Below are 21,732 nucleotides of genomic sequence, written 5' to 3'. Positions count from 1 at the left end.
AATCACAAAATGTAAATGCAGGTCACTTGGAGACTACTCCCCACTGCAGCTCTGACTGCTCTGTGCATGTGCAAATCTGCCAGATTGCAGCTACTGCTCAATACATCTAACAGCCACAATTCAAACAGTGAGAAGCAGGAAAAGATTCTGCTTATACACAACTTCAGCTCTGCGCATGCACGAGCCAAATGGCAACTACTCAATTGAATCTTAATTTAAAACAACTGCTCAAACAAATCTAATTTTAACTGATGTGACACGATACTCATCGAACGCAATCCACTGCTACAATGTATTGTATAGTCTTCCTAAAGCCTTTAACACATTTTGTTGGTGGCGGGCATTTGTGTGAACACTGTGTTTTATTGTTGTAAATGGCACATTTTACTTTCAACATAAATTTTATATTGGCGTTTTTCTCTCGTTTATGTTTTATTGCTGCAGTATTATTCTGCAGTAGTGGGCTAAGGTAAAAGTCTTTGTTAGAATATCAGTTCTTACCAGTCAAAATTACAAAAATTTAACTCAAAACCTAAACAATGAAAATTTCCTGGGGTTCTAAAAAACTCCCAGGTTCTTCCCAGTTTTTTCCTCAGATGAAAAAATTCCCAGGTTTTTCTCAGATTTCTTGGTTGTCTCAGGGCATATAAACCCTGTATAATCTCACTGTGACATTAAGATTTAACCAGTTTGCTGTCAACCACTTGTAGACTTGTTTGGCAATCATCTGGGCTTTGTTTTACACTTGGACTCGTGAATAGTATGCTTGGGTAATTCAAAAACATTACAGTTTTTGAATATCTGTTTAAAGTCATTCAGTTATGTTAAGAACAGAAATTGCACAATTATGAAACCTTGTGGGACTTTTATATATAAACAAATTGTCTACACATTCTTCTCTTAATAACTAATTAAAATCTAGTGACAAGTTGTCAACTTTCAGATCCTTGATGACATCTCAATGGGAAAATCTGCCACCATTACTTGACAAAACACACTTTTAACATAATTATCTTAATTTTACCTCTGATACATGCCACATTAATTCTATCCCAACTGTGGTACGAATAACTTATTACTAAAAAATACTGTACTTTTTGTTCCTGTTCGGTCACTGAGCCTGCATAATAGTTACACTGTACTAACAAGGAAGACAAAACTAAAATGCTCTGATATCTACCTCTATAATCAATAAACAATGTATGAAAAGACAGATTACTACTTACCATAAAGAAGACATGTTAAGTTGCAGAGAGGCACAATTAAAAGACATTTCTCCCGGAAGGCATACTGGCGCCTGTTGGACTTGGTGGCCATATGTGTATGAGTTGTGCTTCCTTGTGTGTAGCCGGCCGGAGTAGCCAAGCAGTTCTAGACGCTACCGTCTGGAGCCACGCAACCGCTACAGTCGCAGGTTTGAATCCTGCCTCGGGCATGGATGTGTGTGATATCCTTAGGTTCGTTAGGTTTAAGTAGTTCTAGGTTCTAGGAGACTGATGACCACTGCAGTTAAGTCCCACAGTGCTCAGAGCCATTTGAGCCTCGTGTGTATGAATGGTGTGCTTTAGCCAAAAGCTTTATGTAAGTGTCTTTTAACTGTGCCTGTCTGCAACTTAACGTGTTTTCTTTACAGTAAGTAGCAATCTGTCTTTTCCTGTACTGTTGATATTCCTACCTGAAGTTTCTGTCATCAATGATATTTTTCACAGCTATCTATTATTGGCAAGCAAGAAACTAGCATACTCACTCTTATTGGCAAGTAATCTTTCACATGACTGTCATATGATTCTGTTGAACTTCTATACTCCAATGGCATGACAAAACTTAGGCTGTACAGAACATTTCGTAAAATTTTGCTGGAGAAAACATAACCATCACGGCAAGTTAAATGTAATGTACGGTCAAGAACTTCTAGTATTGAAGGGATGTATGGAATAAGACATTTCCCATCACAGTCAACAATCTGGAAAAGAGAAACTGGTGTTAACTACTATGGCATAATTAAAATATGTTACAATTGTAATAAAAAACACTATGAAAGAACAAGTGGATAGACTTGCTCAAAAAACATGTAACAATAAATCAAGAGTAATGTAAAAATATGGTAGCCGGAGGTCAAAACCAAGGAATCCTTGTGTCTGAGAAAAATAAAGAACAGAGATCATCGTATCTCACATTTCATTCAATCACAACCTCCTTTAAAACGAGGAATTTAAGGTTCCAGAAGCTTATCAGTTAAGCAGTGTCTTCATATAAACTTCACTGTAACTTACATTAACTGACTTAGCTTCAAACTGAGAATTTATTTTACAAATAATGGAAGAAGTAAAAGTAACAACTCATTGTGTAGTTTAGTCAGTCACAATAACGTAACTGAGGAAGCATACTATACTTTCTTCATAGCTACGAGGAAACACTGCATGCATGGAAATATATGTGTGTGTGTGTGTGTGTGTGTGTGTGTGTGTGTGTGTGTTTGTGTGTGTGGTATTATATACCTATCAATAATTCAATGCCTCCGCTACATCGTGAGTTGTCACCTTCAATGTTTCCATTATTTATATTCCACTAGCAACCATACACACCTCTGAAAGTATCAATAAGTTGTACAATAGTTCATCATCAAGTGTTTCATCCTTCAATATTTCATCATTCTCTGTTAAGATAAGAATTCTGCTGCAAAACTGAGGTACTAATGATTTCAGAGTCTCTTCTGCATTCACCTGCAATTTGAAAAAGTACATTTTACATAAAATCTATGTAATACAAGTTTTTAAATGCTGTAAACAGGCAGCGAGTTATCAGCATCCATGATAAACAGAAAACATCAATTAATTTCAATGGCAAAACACCAATGGCTTACATTAAATGCACATTCACTATTTTGAATCTGAAGTCAGTAACGTAAACATAACAAATGAAACAATCATATTCAAGAAAACAATTGCAATTAATATCTATGGCTAAATTGATTTTTCATATGTATTACTTCATAAAGTCTTCACATCCTATCTTTTTTTAAAAAATATTTGGCTCTGAGCACTATGGGACTTAACATCTGAGGTCATCAGTCCCCAAGAACTTAGAACTACTTAAACCTAACTAACCTAAGGACATCACACACATCCATGCCCGAAGCAGGATTCGAACCTGCGACCGTAGCAGTCGCGCGGTTCCGGACTGAAGCGCCTAGAATCGCTTGGCCACCACGGCTGGCTATCTTTAAAAAATAAATAAATAAATAAAAAATAAAGAAAATATAATGCCATCCACACGATCACACACACAATGTCACATGCAGATTTGTCTAAATAGTTACTGTGACAATTTACACCTCCAAATTTAATGTATATTCTTTGCTGAAATATGCTTCTAATATCCCATCACACACAAAACTGAAGCACACCTCACTCTAGCCTAAACACAGATATTTTCATGTAGATGCAAACAAGGACTCTTATCCACTTCAGGCCCTTCCCTTGATTATCTAAACACATCATTCCCACTCTTCCCTTGTTTTCTGTGCTCTTCACTCTTACTAGCAGAATGTCTATAACACCTGTCTTTATTCTGAGCCCTGTTATGTAGTTAGCAAGCAGAAAAACTATTGAAAAAAGGCTATTGTCAGCTATGACAGTATCTATTCATATGGTAAGTAAAATGTATCCTTACTCTTATGTAACACGTTTTCTAAAAAAAACTTCTCACCTCCCCCACTCTCTCTCTCTCTCTCTCTCTCTCTCTCTCTCTCTCTCTCCCCCCCCCCTCCCTCTCTCTCTCTAAACAATAGAAAGTCCTGGATGGAGTAATAACAATATGGAAAGGCTAGATTGCTACTTACCACATAGAAGAGCCACATAGCCTCAGACAGGCACGATGAAAGAGACACTTAAGATTTTTAAGCTTTCAGACAAAGTCCTTTTTCTGAAATAGGAAACACACACATTCACACATGGATGTCTTGCACACCCATTGCCATGTGTGTTTTCTGTTTCGGAAGAATTAATTTGTCCAAAAGCTTAAAATATTATAACAGTGTTTTTCAATGTGCCCATCTGCAATTCAATGCCTCCTCTATGTGGTGACCAGCAATCTATCCTTTCCACATTTTGTAATTTAAGAATGTACCATTTCTATACAGACCTTAGAAAATGATCGAACAATGGCAGCGACAAACTGTCCAGCAACTTTTGTCTCCATTATCCTTCCAATGACAAGTGCATGTAATTTCCGCAATGCCGACTGCAAAAAGAGTCTTTTAATATAAAGAGCTTCTACACATTATCACAAACGAATGAAACAACAAAATTTCAGAAAAAACAACCGTACTTTAAAAATACTGGGAGATGTTTGCATCAGCAAAGCTGTGACTGTTGATCCAAGAGCACATTCTGCCATGTTCTCAAGTTTGCTCCTTCTGTCATTCTCTCTCTCTAACCGTGTTACCTCTAGAGAGCTGCTATCTATTAACGTGAAACAGCGATCCAGAAACTGAAGCACAAAGTCTTCAAAGTCTGCAGTAGCTAAGCAAACTGTTTCTTCTTCCTGTGGAAAATAATAAAAAATAAACAACACACTACAATCAACATTAAGTGAGACATTCTAGTTAACATGTTCAAAACAAATTTTATGCAAACAATGGAATTATTTCTACATCTTTCTGTGTTCTTTGATCAGATGCATCTACAAATGCATATGTACATAGTTATTTACATATTTTAACAATGGCTTCTTTCGGCATGTAGTTGAGATATATTCAATTTTCTTCTGAAAACCTTCCTATCATTGTCAAGGTGAGTATGTGGTATTGCCCGAAGATTGCAGTGCCACATCACAGTCGGCAATGTGAATTGAATCATAGACATTAAGGATGACTTGCTGCAATTCATAAAGACAAATGGGAAATTCTGAAGAGGACATGCCCCTCCCCTCCTCCCCTAATCTCTATCTCTATCTCTCGACACAGCAGCTGCATAGAAAGGAGGTCTATCTAGAGCGTAGTATAGAAGAGCTCTGCCCCAGTTCCTGACAGCTGAAGAGGTTAACATCATCGAGGAGGACTAAAGATTTATTCAAGTCTCAGACAGCAACATACTTTTGTAAATGTTGAACATTGTGCTTCAAGAAGAGATTGTAGGTGTATGTATCAAGTGATGCCATAATAGTCAATGACATTTGTTAAACACTGGAAACTCAATGTAGGAATATAAACAATGCAGGAAAAGACAGATTGCTATTTATCATAAAGATGACACGCTAAGTTGCATACAGGCACAATTAAAAGACATCTACACATAAGCGTTTGGCCACAGCCTTTATCAGAAAAAGAGAGACACACACCATTCACTCACAAAAGCAAGCAAACCTCACACACACATGTCTGCCAACTACGGCAGTTCAGGCTCTTCCCCCCTTTCCCCCTTTCTCCTATAGCGACGCAAGGGGTACCAAATTTGTTATAGAAGTCAGTAAATTACTCAACGGACAGTATTTTTCAGTACAGGTATTTCGTTCATTCCAAGATAGTATCAATTCATGACATCATCATCTAGACATGAGGTGACTGTATTCTGAATCCGTTTTAGCATACTAACAGTTTCATTCAGGTTATAATATTTTATTGATTATGAAATATAAGTTCTTGAAGTTTATTCAGAATGGGAAATGTTAATTAGTAATTGCATGCCATAATTTACCTGTTTAATACAAAGGTGTTTTGAATTGTGTGTGTATGAAAAAGTGTGAATTTATGTGCGGCTTTTACTCTGAGATGAGTTATCACTTAGAGTGCAAAAGGTGCACGTGTACAGTTCACTGACCTGCGTGGTGAATTTTATTTTTTGTGATTTTGACACGAATCAAGACAAATCCAGTTTCATTTAGACTTTATGTGAGATACACACATCAAATTATTACAAAAGAGTCATTTAGCCCATTAGGGAAAACTGAAACCTGCACGCTCGATTTGAAATACATTACATGCTAGTGTGTGATCAAGCTGTCCAGTGAATCGTGTACAATAGTTGCAAACACCCTTGCGCCAAAATGAAAATTAATTTTGAGACAAGTGTTGATTTTTGACAAAAATGAACCGAAAGTTCATTCAAAATACTGAGGTTCTGATTGAGACACATCACCTTGTTGATAACGTAGCTTAGTAACACTGCAATGCAGATTAATTAATTCACTAGAACGATTTGCAACGTAATAAGTCCCACTACACTATACAAAGTGTTAAACAAAATTTGCTGACCACATGATAGTATGAGAGTGATTTTATTCCCAGAAATGCCAACAAACCGGCAGTTTCAAAAGTTAAATTGCTAACTGTTGTGTAACTTCATTGATTGACCCACGCCACTACTGAACATGTTGTATCGTGTCTCTTCACAAGAGATCTCAAGAAGCCGAGATAAACAAGAAACAAGGAGGAGACTAAAGAAGAGGCATCAGTATATACTTGGCGCCGCAAACTGGGGCATGAAAAGGATATACTAACAACTTTAGGTCCAAGGCAAGAACATCGACCCATTGGAAAGGATAAGTACTCACAGCTAAAATGAGATACTCACAGGTATGAGTAGGATAGACATAGTATAAAAGAACAATTCTATGGTTGGTAAAAGTATATTTTGATTTTATCAAAAACAATCATCTTTGAACAGAGCGCAGTTGTTCATATATGTTGTGAAAAACAAATAATTGTGTGTTGCGTTGATATTGATATTTTAATTGTGAATATAGATACTAGGAAAAATATGCACCCAAATAAGGAGAGCGTGAGATAATGCAACCCAGAGTTTGGAAGTGACGGGTAAGGGAAGTGAAAGTGGATATAACCCTCATGAGGAGGTAACTAAGGAACCAATTATGGACCAGCAATTGCATACTTTGAGTGAGCAAAATTTTGGTGAAAGAGTCGCAAAAATAATAAATGTAGGACAGCAATCACATAATGTAAGTGATACTAATATCATTGATGTGGAGGTGACAGTAGAAGCAGACCCGAGTACAAGTAGAAATAGTAATATACAGGAGTCTATAAATACCAAAGTTACACACGGAAGTGTGAAAATTATATCAAATGTTACAGAGCTTAAAGATTATATTAAATTCATGGTGAGTATGCAACGTCAGTTAACTGAGAATATGGGTTCGCTAAACGAAAAATTTGACAAGTTCGAGTCACTTGAAAATTAAATCGTGGCACTTAAAGATGATAATAGACAATTAAATGAGAAGTTCGATAACTTAAAAGTAGAGTGGGAAGAATGATTGAATACTAAATGTAGTGAATTAGAAATAAAAGTATCCATAGATATGACTAACCTACACAATGAATTTATGGGTAAAATTAATGAGATGGAGAATAAATATGAAACTATTTCAAAGGGGCATAGTGATTTGTAAGATAAAATCTGTAACTGTGAAAGTAGTTACTTGAAGACTAATGTGCAAATTTAGGATCTGTCTGAAAAGATTTCAAGATCTAAAATAGACACTTGCAAGGGCATAGATAAATACACTCCTGGAAATTGAAATAAGAACACCGTGAATTCATTGTCCCAGGAAGGGGAAACTTTATTGACACATTCCTGGGGTCAGATACATCACATGATCACACTGACAGAACCACAGGCACTTAGACACAGGCAACAGAGCATGCACAATGTCGGCACTAGTACAGTGTATATCCACCTTTCGCAGCAATGCAGGCTGCTATTCTCCCATGGAGACGATCGTAGAGATGCTGGATGTAGTCCTGTGGAACAGCTTGCCATGCCATTTCCACCTGGCGCCTCAGTTGGACCAGCGTTCGTGCTGGACGTGCAGACCGCGTGAGACGACGCTTCATCCAGTCCCAAACATGCTCAATGGGGGACAGATCCGCAGATCTTGCTGGCCAGGGTAGTTGACTTACACCTTCTAGAGCACGTTGGGTGGCACGGGATACATGCGGACGTGCATTGTCCTGTTGGAACAGCAAGTTCCCTTGCCGGTCTAGGAATGGTAGAACGATGGGTTCGATGACGGTTTGGATGTACCGTGCACTATTCAGTGTCCCCTCGACGATCACCAGTGGTGTACGGCCAGTGTAGGAGATCGCTCCCCACACCATGATGCCGGGTGTTGGTCCTGTGTGCCTCGGTCGTATGCAGTCCTGATTGTGGCGCTCACCTGCACGGCGCCAAACACGCATACGACCATCCTTGGCACCAAGGCAGAAGCGACTCTCATCGCTGAAGACGACACGTCTCCATTCGTCCCTCCATTCACGCCTGTCGCGACACCACTGGAGGCGGGCTGCACGATGTTGGGGCGTGAGCGGAAGACGGCCTAACGGTGTGCGGGACCGTAGCCCAGCTTCATGGAGACGGTTGCGAATGGTCCTCGCCGATACCCCAGGAGCAACAGTGTCCCTAATTTGCTGGGAAGTGGCGGTGCGGTCCCCTACGGCACTGCGTAGGATCCTACGGTCTTGGCGTGCATCCGTGCGTCGCTGCAGTCCGGTCCCAGGTCGACGGGCACGTGCACCTTCCGCCGACCACTGGCGACAACATCGATGTACTGTGGAGACCTCACGCCCCACGTGTTGAGCAATTCGGCGGTACGTCCACCCGGCCTCCCGCATGCCCACTATACGCCCTCGCTCAAAGTCCGTCAACTGCACATACGGTTCACGTCCACGCTGTCGCGGCATGCTACCAGTGTTAAAGACTGCGATGGAGCTCCGTATGCCATGGCAAACTGGCTGACACTGACGGCAGCGGTGCACAAATGCTGCGCAGCTAGCGCCATTCGACGGCCAACACTGCGGTTCCTGGTGTGTCCGCTGTGCCGTGCGTGTGATCATTGCTTGTACAGCCCTCTCGCAGTGTCCAGAGCAAGTATGGTGGGTCTGACACACCGGTGTCAATGTGTTCTTTTTTCCATTTCCAGGAGTGTATTTAAAGGACCAAACAAAAACAAAAAAAGAAATAGATAATGAGTTTTCTGAGTGGATAGAAGTTAAAAATAAGGAAATTGAAGAGAAAGTCAATACCACTCTCGAGTTGAAACGAGCTGAGCTAGTTAAGGAAAAACAGATGGGAAATGATGAACTTATCCAGTTATTTACTAGTGAGTGTCAGGCTATTAAAGATAAAGTAACTGAAGAATTACCAAAGTGGCAAAGTGAAACAAATTGTAAATTGTCAGAATTAGAACAAAAATCTCCACGAAATGTATTGACTAAAGACAACTATTCCGAAGACAGGCTTAGGAATAATAAACCCTGTAGTGAAGTAAAATGTAACTGTTGTGGGAATAAACCTGATAAATTTCGTGACTGTTATGGAAATGAAAATGACACTTTTCTATAAAAAGTGTGTTTGTCATCTTTAAAGGTTGAGACAAGCATATTCAAAAGCAGACAGTTTCCTAGCTGTTTGACTGAAAAAGATAACATCCATCCAAAAATTTTCATCAACAATTTTAAGTGCATATTTCCTCGCTGTTGGTCTGAACATAATAGGCTTCAATTTATTGTGTCCAAGATCACATGTGAAGCTGCACTGTGGGCTGCAGAAGCGAGTGAGAACTGTAATACATGCACGGAGTTTGAACAACTTTTCTTAGCAAAATACTGGTCGAGTAGCAAACAAGAGAGGCTACGAAAGGAGGTGTATCAACCAGAGTTTTATAATAGTTAATGACGTTCATTAAGACAGTATTCCAAGAAATACATTAATAAAATGAGGTACTGGAGTGATCCTATTTCCCATAGAGAAGTGATATGTATTTTGAAAGGAAGATTACCTATTCATATACGTGAGAAACTTATATGTCCTTGTCTAAGACATGGAACAGTTTCTGTCTGTAGTCGATTTGATAGATGTGATACTAGAAGATACCCAAGTATGCAATAATAATCAAAAGTCTACCTCACAACATAATAATAATAATAATAATAATAATAATAATAATAATAATAATAATAACAATAATGACAACAGAGATAGAAATACTAAACCTATACTGCATGAAGTAGGACAAGTGACATCTTATGGCTACAGTAAAGCCAATAATAATAATCAATATAAGCTTAACACCTATTATACTAAAGAAACTTATGGAAATAATAATAATCAGGTGAATCAGATTAGTACAGGAAAACCAACTCTTAAATGCAGATATAATGATTCGAATAATCAGTGTATTACTCCACGCAGACGTGATATATACCCAGAAGACAATCCTGATAGTGTACAACCATGGAAAGACCCTTCGACACCTGAAGTTCGATGGGTAGATAAAAATGTAACTCAACAAGCACAACAACCACAAGGATTGATACCACTTGGTACCGGAGCAATAAAGTCGCAAAGGGAACAACTACCAAATTCTGACCATACTGTACATGTGATGTTTAAAGCTTTCCCGGCGTACTGATTGTTCCATAAAAACACAAGAGAACTGCCGGATATCAGTAACTTCCTGCCACGATATTTCGGCGCAGAGTCTTCTGGCCATCTTCAGGTGAATGCCACTGTAGTAGTACTGGCGAGTACGCGCTGAGCTCCGCTATTTAAAGCCTTCTGAGGTGACATTGCGCATGCGCTGCTCAGCGTGCGAGTTCATAACGGCTCCGTGCGCTGCACCTCGCGCCCTCCACTGCGAAAGCCTGGCGTATCGGTGTCAGGTCCATTTCCATCTTTATGCAGATAACTACGTCGACTACGAAGTTTCTCTATAACAGGATTCCAAGCAGAGTTCAGCTGATAACCGCTATCTCGATTGATGAGAGTCTCGTTGTCAGACAATCTTATTTCCACAGATTCATTGATAATCGAGCTCCAAAAGTTTGATGTATGGGCCAAAATTTTTGTGTCGTTGTAATTCATGGAATGGTCTGTGGAAATACAATGTTTGGCGATTGCGGACTTGGTGGGTTGGAGAAGGCGAGTATGCCGTTGGTGTTCCACAATGCGTTCCTGCACAGTTCGTGTTGTTTGCCCTATATATGATTTGCCGCATTCACACGGAATTTTGTAAACAACTGGTTTACGCAGGCCCAGGTCGTCTTTAACGGATCCCACCAGTGATGAAATTTTGGAAGGAGGGCGAAAGATGACTCTCACTTGATACTTTCTCAATATTCTGCCTATCTGTGAAGAAATATTCCCAATAAATGGTAGATAAACAGTCGACTTGAAGGCCTCTTCCTCTTCCTTGTTCCGTCGTTTGTAGGTCTTCATCACTCTGTTCACTTGCCTAGGTGAAAAGCCATTCTTCAAAAATACTTTTGGCAGGTGTTCCAGTTCCGCTTGAAGACTGTCGGCGTCAGAGATAGTATGGGCACGGTGGACCAAGGTTTTGAGAACGCCCATTGTTTGTGCTGGATGGTGGCAACTAGTAGCTTGTAGATACAGGTCTGTATGAGTGGGCTTTCTGTACACCGAGTGACCAAATGTGCCATCACTCTTCCGTCGCACCAAGACGTCTAAAAATGGCAGACAACCATCTCTCTCTATCTCCATGGTAAATTTTATGTTTTCATGTACGGAGTTCATGTGACGTAAAAATTTTTGGAGACGGTCCAGACCATGAGGCCACACTATAAAAGTGTCGTCAACGTACCGCCAAAATACTGTCGGTTTAAAAGTGGCAGAGTCGAGTGCTCTCTCCTCAAAATCCTCCATAAAAAGATTGGCCACCAGGGGAGACAAAGGACTGATGGTGTCGCCATGGGGAGTCCTTTCCACAGACCATTCCATGAATTACAACGACACAAAAATTTTGGCCCATACATCAAACTTTTGGAGCTCGATTATCAATGAATCTGTGGAAATAAGATTGTCTGACAACGAGACTCTCATCAATCGAGATAGCGGTTATCAGCTGAACTCTGCTTGGAATCCTGTTATAGAGAAACTTCGTAGTCGACGTAGTTATCTGCATAAAGATGGAAATGGACCTGACACCGATACGCCAGGCTTTCGCAGTGGAGGGCGCGAGGTGCAGCGCACGGAGCCGTAATGAACTCGCACGCTGAGCAGCGCATGCGCAATGTCACCTCAGAAGGCTTTAAATAGCGGAGCTCAGCGCGTACTCGCCAGTACTACTACAGTGGCATTCACCTGAAGATGGCCAGAAGACTCTGCGCTGAAATAGCGTGGCAGGAAGTTACTGATATCCGGCAGTTCTCCCGTGTTTTTATGGAACATACTGTACATATTGTTGAAGTCCATGAACCACCGACTATGGCATCTACCAAAAGATTAAACTAGAACCGGTCACTGAAAGCCTCCCTAGGATGACTGGCGAGGCTGATGAGGGCAGGCATCATTTTAAAGTGAATGTACTGAGGTATAATGATTCGGACCTAAGGGAGGAACTGTCTGTAGAAACACCTTACATTTCAAATAAGTGTGGATGAATTTTGCAGGCAGTAGTTCAAGCAGTAATAAATAGTATTTATGTTGACATTTTGATTGATGTTGGAGCAGGATTGTTTTAAACAAATTAGTCGAGGAGCGAAAGTGTTTACATTTCCTGTTACTGGATGAGCTGTATATGAAGCATTTAGTGCGAAAGCGCAAAAGGTCTCAAAGCAGGCACGAGTCAACATTATGATGCAGGGGGCTTCAATAGAAAGTACATTCTTAATTGTTTCAAGAATGACAGTACCACATGTTTGGAGTCTAGTTTTTTTGTGTGATGCTGGAGCAGTCATCAACTGAAAGAAGAAACATGTACCTTGGACTCCGAAGGCAACGTTTTTACAGTCTCTATGATAAAGGGCAAAATAGTCCTAGATCAGTATTGCATGAAGTTAATGGTTAGCTATATTGGTATTGACTGTAATTTAGTTGATGATATTTTCTATATTGAATATATTGGAGAAGAAAGAAGTCAAGTTACACTTCAGGAGAAAATCTCTGAATCCGAATACTTATCTGCCAGTCAATGAGAACATTTGTGTTGCTTGTTAAGTAATTACCTGCCTGTATTTAGCAAACATCCCGGAATAATCCAAGGCTTTGAATACAACATTAAGACGTATCCACACAAATCTTTTTGTCACACTTCCTACTCTGTTCAAAGAGAGAGGCAGTCAAGAAAGAAATTAACAAAATGTTAGAGTGGGGAATTATAGAGCCCTCTCATTCTGAATATTGTAGGCCTCTTTTGGTGGTCGTCAAAGCGAATGGTGATGTCAGATTAGTTCTAGACGCCAGAGAGATAAACAAGATAATCATACCGCTACAGGCCTGAGAATTTGGATGAGTTAATTCAGAAGTTCTGTGGTGCCCACTTCCTGACATCCCTTGATATGAGAAGTTTGTACTGGCAAACGAAAATCTCTATTGAATCTTTAAAGTATAATGCTTTTATTTTTCTGGGCAGAAGTTACCAATTCACTGTTATGCCATTTGGACTAAATATTAGTGGAGGTGTATTTATATCGACACTAGACATTGTACTTGGACGAGATTTGCTTGACAGAGTTACCTTGTATGTGGACAACCTACTGATCACTACCGAAAGACGGGAGGAGCATCTCGATCTGCTTGAAAAAGTATTTGCAAAATTCTTAGAGTATGGAGTAACAGTAAATTTAATGAAATCTACATTCGCCAGAAGTCAACTGAAGTTCCTAGGACATATAATTACGCCGGATGGTATTATGCCAAATCGTAAGAAAATGAGTGCTATCAAAGTGTGTCCCTTTCCTAAAAATAAAAAGGAATTAAAATCTTTCATGGGATTAGCCTCATTTGACTGCCAATTTTTGCCTAATCAATTAATCAGCAAAGAATGTTTGTTACAGTTATTATGAAAGAACATCATGTGGAAATGGACACCTGAGTGTAGTCAAGCATTTGACAAAATCAGAAATGCTTTAGTAAACGCTCAGTTGTTACATCATCCGAAACTTTAACAGGATTTTTACATTGCCACTGATGCTTCTGAAACAGGCCTGGGCACTATATTTTTCCAAATGGATGATCCACAAGATATGAATACCATTAAGATCATAGGATTCACAAGCAGAACGCTTTCTAAATGCGAAAGGGCATACTGTACCACACAGTTAGAGGTACTAGCTGTGGTATGGACGCTCAAAAAGTTTAGATATTTTGTCTATAGAAAAATAATAACCATATTTAGTGACCACAAAGCTTTGTCTTGTATTTTAATGGGAAGAATGTTTCACTCAAAGTTAACCAGATGGGACTTGTTACTTCAAGAATATAACATTTCAGTGCAATATATACCGTATTTACTCGAATCTAAGCCACACTTTTTTCCGGTTTTTGTAATCCAAAAATCCACCTGCGGCTTAGAATCGAGTGCAAAGTAGGCAGAAGTTCTGAAAAATGTTGGTAGGTGCCGCCACAACTAACTTCTGCGGTCGAATAAATGTAGCGCTGCATAGGCATGCTTTGCAGGCACAAAGATAAATACTGGCGCCAAAACTTCTGCGTCAAAAAAAAAAAAAAAAGAAAAAGAAAGAGAGGTGGGAGATGACCTTTCTCCCCCCCTAAATTGGGTCTCATATTACAATGGACGAACTTTGTTTCGATTAGGTGGTGCGGCCTAAAACTTTTCTCTCCCCTTGAATTTCGAGTCTCAAATTTCAGGTGTGGCTTAGATTCCGGAAATTTTTTTTCCTTGATTTCGAGTCTCATTTTTCAGGTGCGGCTTATATCTGAGTGTGGCTTAGATTCGAGTAACTACGGTAAAAGGGCCTCCCCCTATGAACCATGGACCTTCCCGTTGGTGGGGAGGCTCGCGTGCCTCACCAATACAGATAGCCGTACCGTAGGTGCAACCACAACAGAGGAGTATCAGTTGAGAGGCCAGATAAACATGTGATTCCTGAGGAGGGGCAACAGGCTTTTCAGTAGTTGCAGGGGCAACAGTCTGGATGATCGACTGATCTGGCCTTGTAACAATAACCAAAATGGCCTTGCTGTGCTGGTACTGCGAACGGACGAAAGCAAGGGGAAACTACAGCCGTAATTTTTCCCGAGGGCATGCACCTTTACTGTATGGTTAAATGATGATGGCATCCTCTTGGGTAAAATATTCCGGAGGTAAAATAGTCCCCCATTCGGATCTCCAGGCAGGGACTACTCAGTAGGATGTCATCATCAGGAGAAAGAAAACTGGTGTTCTATGGATCAGAGCATGGAATGTCAGATCCCTTAATCAGCCAGGTAAGTCAGGAAATTTAAAAAGGGAAATGGATAGGTTAAAGTTAGATATAGTGGGAATTAGTGAAGTTCGGTGGCAGGAGGAACAAGACTTCTGGTCAGGTGAATACAGGGTTATAAATACAAAATCAAATAGGGGTAATGCAGGAGTAGGTTTAATAATTAATAAAAAAAATAGGAATGAGGGTAAGCTACTGCAAACAGCAGTGAACGCTTTATTGTGGCCAAGACAGATACGAAGCCCACACTTACCACAAGAGTACAAGTTTATATGCCAACTAGCTCTGCAGATGAAGAAACTGACAAAACATATGATGAGGTAAAAGAAATTATTCAGATAGTGAAAGGAGACAAAAATTTAATAGTTATGGGTGACTGGAATTCAATTGTAGGAAAAGGAAGAGAAGGAAACGTAGTAGGTGAATATAGAATGGGGGTAAGGAATGAAAGAGGAAGCCGCCTGGTAGAATTCTGCAAAGAGCATAACTTAATCAAATCATAGCTAACACTTGGTTCAAGAATCATGAAAGAAGGTCGTATACATGGAAGAAGCCTGGAGATACTGGAAAGTTTCAGATAGATTATATAACCCGGTTTTAAATTGTAAGACATTTCCAGGGGCAGATGTGGACTCTGACCACAATCTATTGGTTATGAACCGTAGATTAAAACTGAAGAAACTGCAAAAAGGTGGGAATTTAAGCAGATGGGACCTGCATAAACTGACTGAACCGGAGGTTGTACGGAGTTTCAGGGAGAGCGTAAGGGAATGATTGACAAGAATGGAGGAAAGAAATACCATAGAAGCTTTGGGTAGCTTTGAGAGATGAAATAGTGAAGGCAGCAGAGGGTCAAGTAGGTAAAAAGGCGAGGGCTAGTAGAAATCCTTGGGTAACAGAAGAAATATTGAATTTAATTGATGAAAGAAGAAAATATAAAAATGCAGTAAATGAAGCAGGCAAAAAAGTATACAAACGTCTCAAAAATGAGATCGACAGGAAGTGCAAAATGGCTAAGCAGGGATGGCTAGAGAACAAATGTAAGGATGTAGAGGCATATATCACTAGGGGTAAGATAGATATTGCCTACAGGAAAATTAAAGAGACCTTTGGAAAAAAGAGAACCTCTTGTATGAATATCAAGAGCTCAGATGGAAAACCCAGTTCTATGAAAAGAACAGAAAGCAGAAAGGTGGAAGGAGTATATAGAGGGTCTACACAAGGGCAATGTACTTGAGGACAATATTAAGGAAATGGAAGAGGATGTAGATGAAGGTGAAATGGGGGATATCATACTGCTTGAAGAGTGTTGACAGAGCACTGAAAGACCTAAGTCAAAACAAGGCCCCAGGAGTAGACAACATTCCATTAGAACTACTGATAGTCTTGGGAGAGCCAGTCCTGACAAAACTCTAGCATCTGATGAGCAAGATGTATGAAACAGGCGAAATACCCGAAGACTTCAAGAAGAATATAATAATTCCAATCCCAACGAAAGCAGGTGTTAACAAGATGTGAAAATTACCGAACTATAGGTATAATAAGTCATGGCTGCAAAACACTAACACGAATTCTTTACAGACTAATGGAAAAACTGGTAGAAGCCGACCTCAGGGATTCCATAGAAACGTTGGAACACATGAGGCAATACTGACCCTACGACTTGTCTTAGAAGATACTGTACTGGCCATTAAAATTGCTATACCACAAAGATGACATGCTACAGATGCGAAATTTAACCAACAGGAAAAAGATGCTGTGCTATGCAAATGATTAGCTTTTCAGAGCATTCACACAAGGTTGCCACCGGTGGCGACACCTACAACGTGCTGACATGAGGGAAGATTCCTACCGATTTCTTATACACAAACAGCAGTTGACCGGCATTGCCCGGTGAAACGCTGTTGTGATGCCTCGTGTAAGGAGGAGAAATGCGTACCATGACGTTTTCGACTTTGACAGAGGTCGGATTGTAGCCTATCGCAATTGCAGTTTATCGTATCACAACATTGCTGCTCGCGTTGGTCGAGATCCAATAACTTTTAGCAGAATACGGAATCGATGGGTTCAGGAGGGTAATACGGAATGCCAAGCAGGATCCCAACCGCCTCATATCACTAGCATTCGAGATGACAGGCATCTTATCCACATGGCTGTAACGGATTTTGCAGCCACGTCTCAATCCTGAGTCAACAGATGGGGACATTTGCAAGACAACAACCATCTGCACGAACAGTTTGACGACGTTTGCAGCAGCATGGACTATCAGCTCGGAGACCATGGAAATTTGGAAAGTTGTGGTAAGGTCCTATGGGACCAAACTACTAAGGTCATTGGTTCCTAGTAGACCACGGCTGCGGTTACCCTTGATGCTGCATCACAGACAGAAGCGTATGTGATGGTGTACTCAACGATGAACCTCGTTGCACAAATGGTAAAACGTCATTTTTTCGGATGAATACGGCTCTGTTTACAGCACAATGATGGTTGCATCCATGTTTGGTGACTACGCAGTGAACGCACATTGGAAGCGTGTATCCGTCATCGCCATACTGGCGTATCACTCAGCGTGATGGTATGGGGTGCCATTGGTTACACGTCTCTGTCACCTCTTGTTCGCATTGATGGCACTTTGAACAGTGGACGTTACGTTTCAGATGTGTTATGACCCGTGGCTCTACCCTTCATTCGATCCCTGCGAAACCCTACATTTCAGCAGGATGATGCAAAACCGCATGTTGCAGGTCCTGTACGGGCCTTTCTGGATACAGAAAATGTTCGGCTGCTGCACTGGCCAGCACATTCTCCAGATCTCTCACCAATTGGAAACATCTGGTCGATGGTGGTTGAGCAAATGGCTCGTCACAATACGCCAGACACTACTCTTGTTAAACTGTGGTATCGTGTTGAAGCTGCATGGGCAGCTGTACCTGTACACGCCATCCAAGCTCTGTTTGACTCAATGCCCAGGCATATCAAGGCCGTTATTACGGCCAGAGGTGGTGGTTCTCGGTACTGATTTCTCAGGATCTATGCACCCAAATTGCGTGAAAATGTAATCACATGTCAGTTCTAGTATAATATATTTGTCCAATGAATACCCATTTGTCATCTGCATTTCTTCTTGGTGTAGCAATTTTAATGGCCAGTAGTGTAGTAAGGAAAGGCAAACCTACATTTCTAGCATTTGTAGAGTTAGAGGAACCTTTTGACAATGTTGACTGGAATACTCTTTTTTAAATTCTGAAGGTGGCAGCGGTAAAATACAGGGAGCAAAAGGCAATTTACAATTTGTACAGAAGCCAGATGGCAGTTATAAGAGTTGAAGGGCATGAAAGGGAAGCAGTGGGTGGGAAGGGAATGAGACAGGGTTGTAGCCTATCCCCGATGTTATTCAATCTGTATATTGAACAAGCAATAAAGGAAACAAAAGAAAAATTTCAAATAGGAATTAAAATCCATGGAGAAGAAATAAAAACTTTGAGGTTTGCCGATGACATTGTAATTCTGTCAGAGACAGCAAAGGACCTGGAAGAGCAGTTGAACGGGATGAACAGTGTCTTGAAAGGAGGGTATAAGATGAACATCAACAAAAGCAAAACGAGCATAATGGAATTTAGTCACATTAAGTCGGGTGATGCTGAGGGAATTAGATTAGGAAATGAGACACTTAAAGTAGTAAATGAGTTTTGCTATTTGGGGAGCAAAATAACTGACGATGGTCAAAGTAGAGAGGATATGAAATGTAACCTGGCAATGACAAGGAAAGCATTTCTGAAGAAGAGAAATTTGTTAACATTGAGTATAGATTTAAGCGCCAGAAAGTCGTTTTTGAAAGTATTTGTATGGAGTGTAGCCATGTAGGGAAGTGAAACGCGGACAATAAATAGTTTAGACAAGAAGAGAATAGAAGCTTTCAAAATGTGGTGCTGCAGAAGAATGCTGAAGATTAGATGGGTAGATCACATATCTAATGTGAAGGTACTGAATATAATTGGGAAGAAGAGAAATTTGTGGCACAACTTGACCAGAAGAAGGATCGGTTGGTAGGACATGTTCTGAGGCGTCAAGGGATCACCAATTTAGTATTGGAGGGCAGCATGGAGGGTAAAAATCATAGTGGGAGACCAACAGATGAATACACTAACTAGATTCAGGATGATGTAGGTTGCAGTAGGTACTGGAAGATGAAGAAGCCTGCACAGGATAGAGTAGCATGGAGAGCTGCATCAAACCAGTCTCTGGACTGAAGAAAAAAAAAAGAAAAACCAACAACATATAAAAGAGAAAGACAATGTTGTATCTGATGCTCTATCTCATTTGCCTAGAAGACAGGATAATGAAGAATTTGAGGAAGAGACTTTAGATTTCAAAGTAATGAATCTGTCTATTGCATTTTGTGTAAAACTAATTTCATTTCGTGAGAAACAAATTTCAAAGTTGTGTCCCAATATGTTGCAGTTGCAAGAACAAGATCCTTATTGGAAACCTATTCGAGATGTAATCAGCCAAGAAGCTACAAATCATTCGGGTAGTCTATATACTTTACAATTGAAAATATTATTTCGAAGAAAAACTCTTGCCGAACCATGGAAAGTATGCGTTCCAAAGGAACATCTGGAATCTTTGCTGTGCTATACACATCTGAAGTGGGGACACTATGGATATTTAAAATGCGAAGCCAAGTTAGCCCAATATTGTTACAATCCAAATTTAGAACGCTTGGCTAGTAACATTGACTTACACCCAATCATACCACACCAACCTTTAACACTGATATCTTGTGATGTGTGTGGACCAAGTCCTACTACTTGTAGAAGATTCTACATCTACATCTATACTCCGCAAGCCACCTGACGGTGTGTGGCGGAGGGTACCTTCAGTACCTCTATCGGTTCTCCCTTCTATTCCAGTCTCTTATTGTTCGTGGAAAGAAGGATTGTCGGTATGCCTCTGTGTGGGCTCTAATCTCTCTGATTTTATCCTCATGGTCTCTTCGCGAGATATACGTAGGAGGGAGCAATATACTGCTTGACTCTTCGGTGAAGGTATGTTCTCGAAACTTTGACAAAAGCCCGTACCGAGCTACTGAGCGTCTCTCCTGCAGAGTCTTCCACTGGAGTTTATCTATCATCTCCGTAACGCTTTCGCGATTACTAAATGATCCTGTAACGAAGCGCGCTGCTCTCCGTTGGATCTTCTCTATGTCTTGTATCAACCCTATCTGGTACGGATCCCACACTGCTGAGCAGTATTCAAGCAGTGGACGAACAAGCGTACTGTAACCTACTTCCTTTGTTTTCGGATTGCATTTCCTTAGGATTCTTCCAATGAATCTCAGTCTGGCATCTGCTTTACCAACAATGAACATTATATGATCATTCCATTTTAAATCACTCCTAATGCGTACTCCCAGATAATTTATGGTATTAACTGCTTCCAGTTGCTGACCTGCTATTTTGTAACTAAATGATAAAGGATCTATCTTTCTGTGTATTCACAGCACATTACACTTGTCTACATTGAGATTCAGTTGCCATTCCCTGCACCATGCGTCAATTCGCTGCAGATCCTCCTGCATTTCAGTACAATTTTCCATTGTTACAACCTCTCGATACACCACAGCATCATCTGCAAAAAGCCTCAGTGAACTTCCGATGTCATCCACCAGGTCATTTATGTATATTGTGAATAGCAACGGTCCTATGACACTCCCCTGCGGCACACCTGAAATTACTCTTACTTCGGAAGACTTCTCTCCATTGAGAATAACATGCTGCGTCCTGTTATCTAGGAACTCCTCAATCCAATCACACAATTGGTCTGATAGTCCATATGCTCTTACTTTGTTCATTAAACGACTGTGGGAAACTGTATCGAACGCCTTGCGGAAGTATATTCTGGAATTCTATGATATGTTTTCAAAGTATGTGAAATTGTATCCTTTGAGGAATCTACATGTGCATCCTATGTTAAAGAAATTTGTCAATGATTTCATAACAGAGTTTGGAAAACCGAAGATGATATTGACAGACAATGCTGCCTATTACACCAGCAGAATCTGGAGAGAGACTATGAAGGAACAATATTAAACATGTTTTTATCACTGTGGGAATCCAATCAAAAGATTGTTCCACGAATTAAATCGATTCCTACGCACATATACTACACATCAACATTACAAATGGATCAAGTGGTTATCAGAATTAGAAAGGATTTATAACGACTTGCCTCATACTTCTACAGGATATTCGCCTAACCAAGTGATGCATGGCAAGGATGATGCTCAAGACTGGCTAAAGGGATGGTCACAAATTGAAGACAGTCTCACTAAGGAGGACATCTTGAAGAAAGTTTATTTAAATCTACAACATAAAGCTCAATTACGAAAGGCAAAATTCAGTAAAAATGTGAAGAATGTAATAACCTATGGTGTTGGAGAGGAAATATTGTTGAGAAGCCATCTGAAGGCCTCGATAAAGAAAAAGTTGAATTAGAAATGGCAGTATTTATATACTGGGCCATACAGA

At 40.2% G+C, this 21,732-nt stretch overlaps 1 protein-coding gene across 1 annotated transcript in view; it reads right to left on the bottom strand.

The window, feature by feature from the left end:
* LOC126187752 (proteasome activator complex subunit 4-like) overlaps positions 1 to 21,732 on the bottom strand; it is a 255,098-nt gene that overhangs the window by 163,872 nt on the left and 69,494 nt on the right. The window contains exons 10-13 of the mRNA XM_049929005.1: positions 4,330 to 4,545; positions 4,144 to 4,242; positions 2,586 to 2,723; positions 1,748 to 1,963 (exon numbers count right to left, since the gene is read on the bottom strand). Coding sequence (XP_049784962.1) covers positions 1,748 to 1,963; positions 2,586 to 2,723; positions 4,144 to 4,242; positions 4,330 to 4,545 — 669 coding nt within the window. The remainder of the gene's footprint in view (positions 1 to 1,747; positions 1,964 to 2,585; positions 2,724 to 4,143; positions 4,243 to 4,329; positions 4,546 to 21,732) is intronic.

Source organism: Schistocerca cancellata, chromosome 5, assembly GCF_023864275.1.
Source record: "Schistocerca cancellata isolate TAMUIC-IGC-003103 chromosome 5, iqSchCanc2.1, whole genome shotgun sequence".
Classification (NCBI taxonomy): domain Eukaryota; kingdom Metazoa; phylum Arthropoda; class Insecta; order Orthoptera; family Acrididae; genus Schistocerca; species Schistocerca cancellata.
The sequence above is the reverse complement of the archived record's forward strand: the minus strand, read 5'-3'. Positions and strand labels throughout refer to the sequence as shown.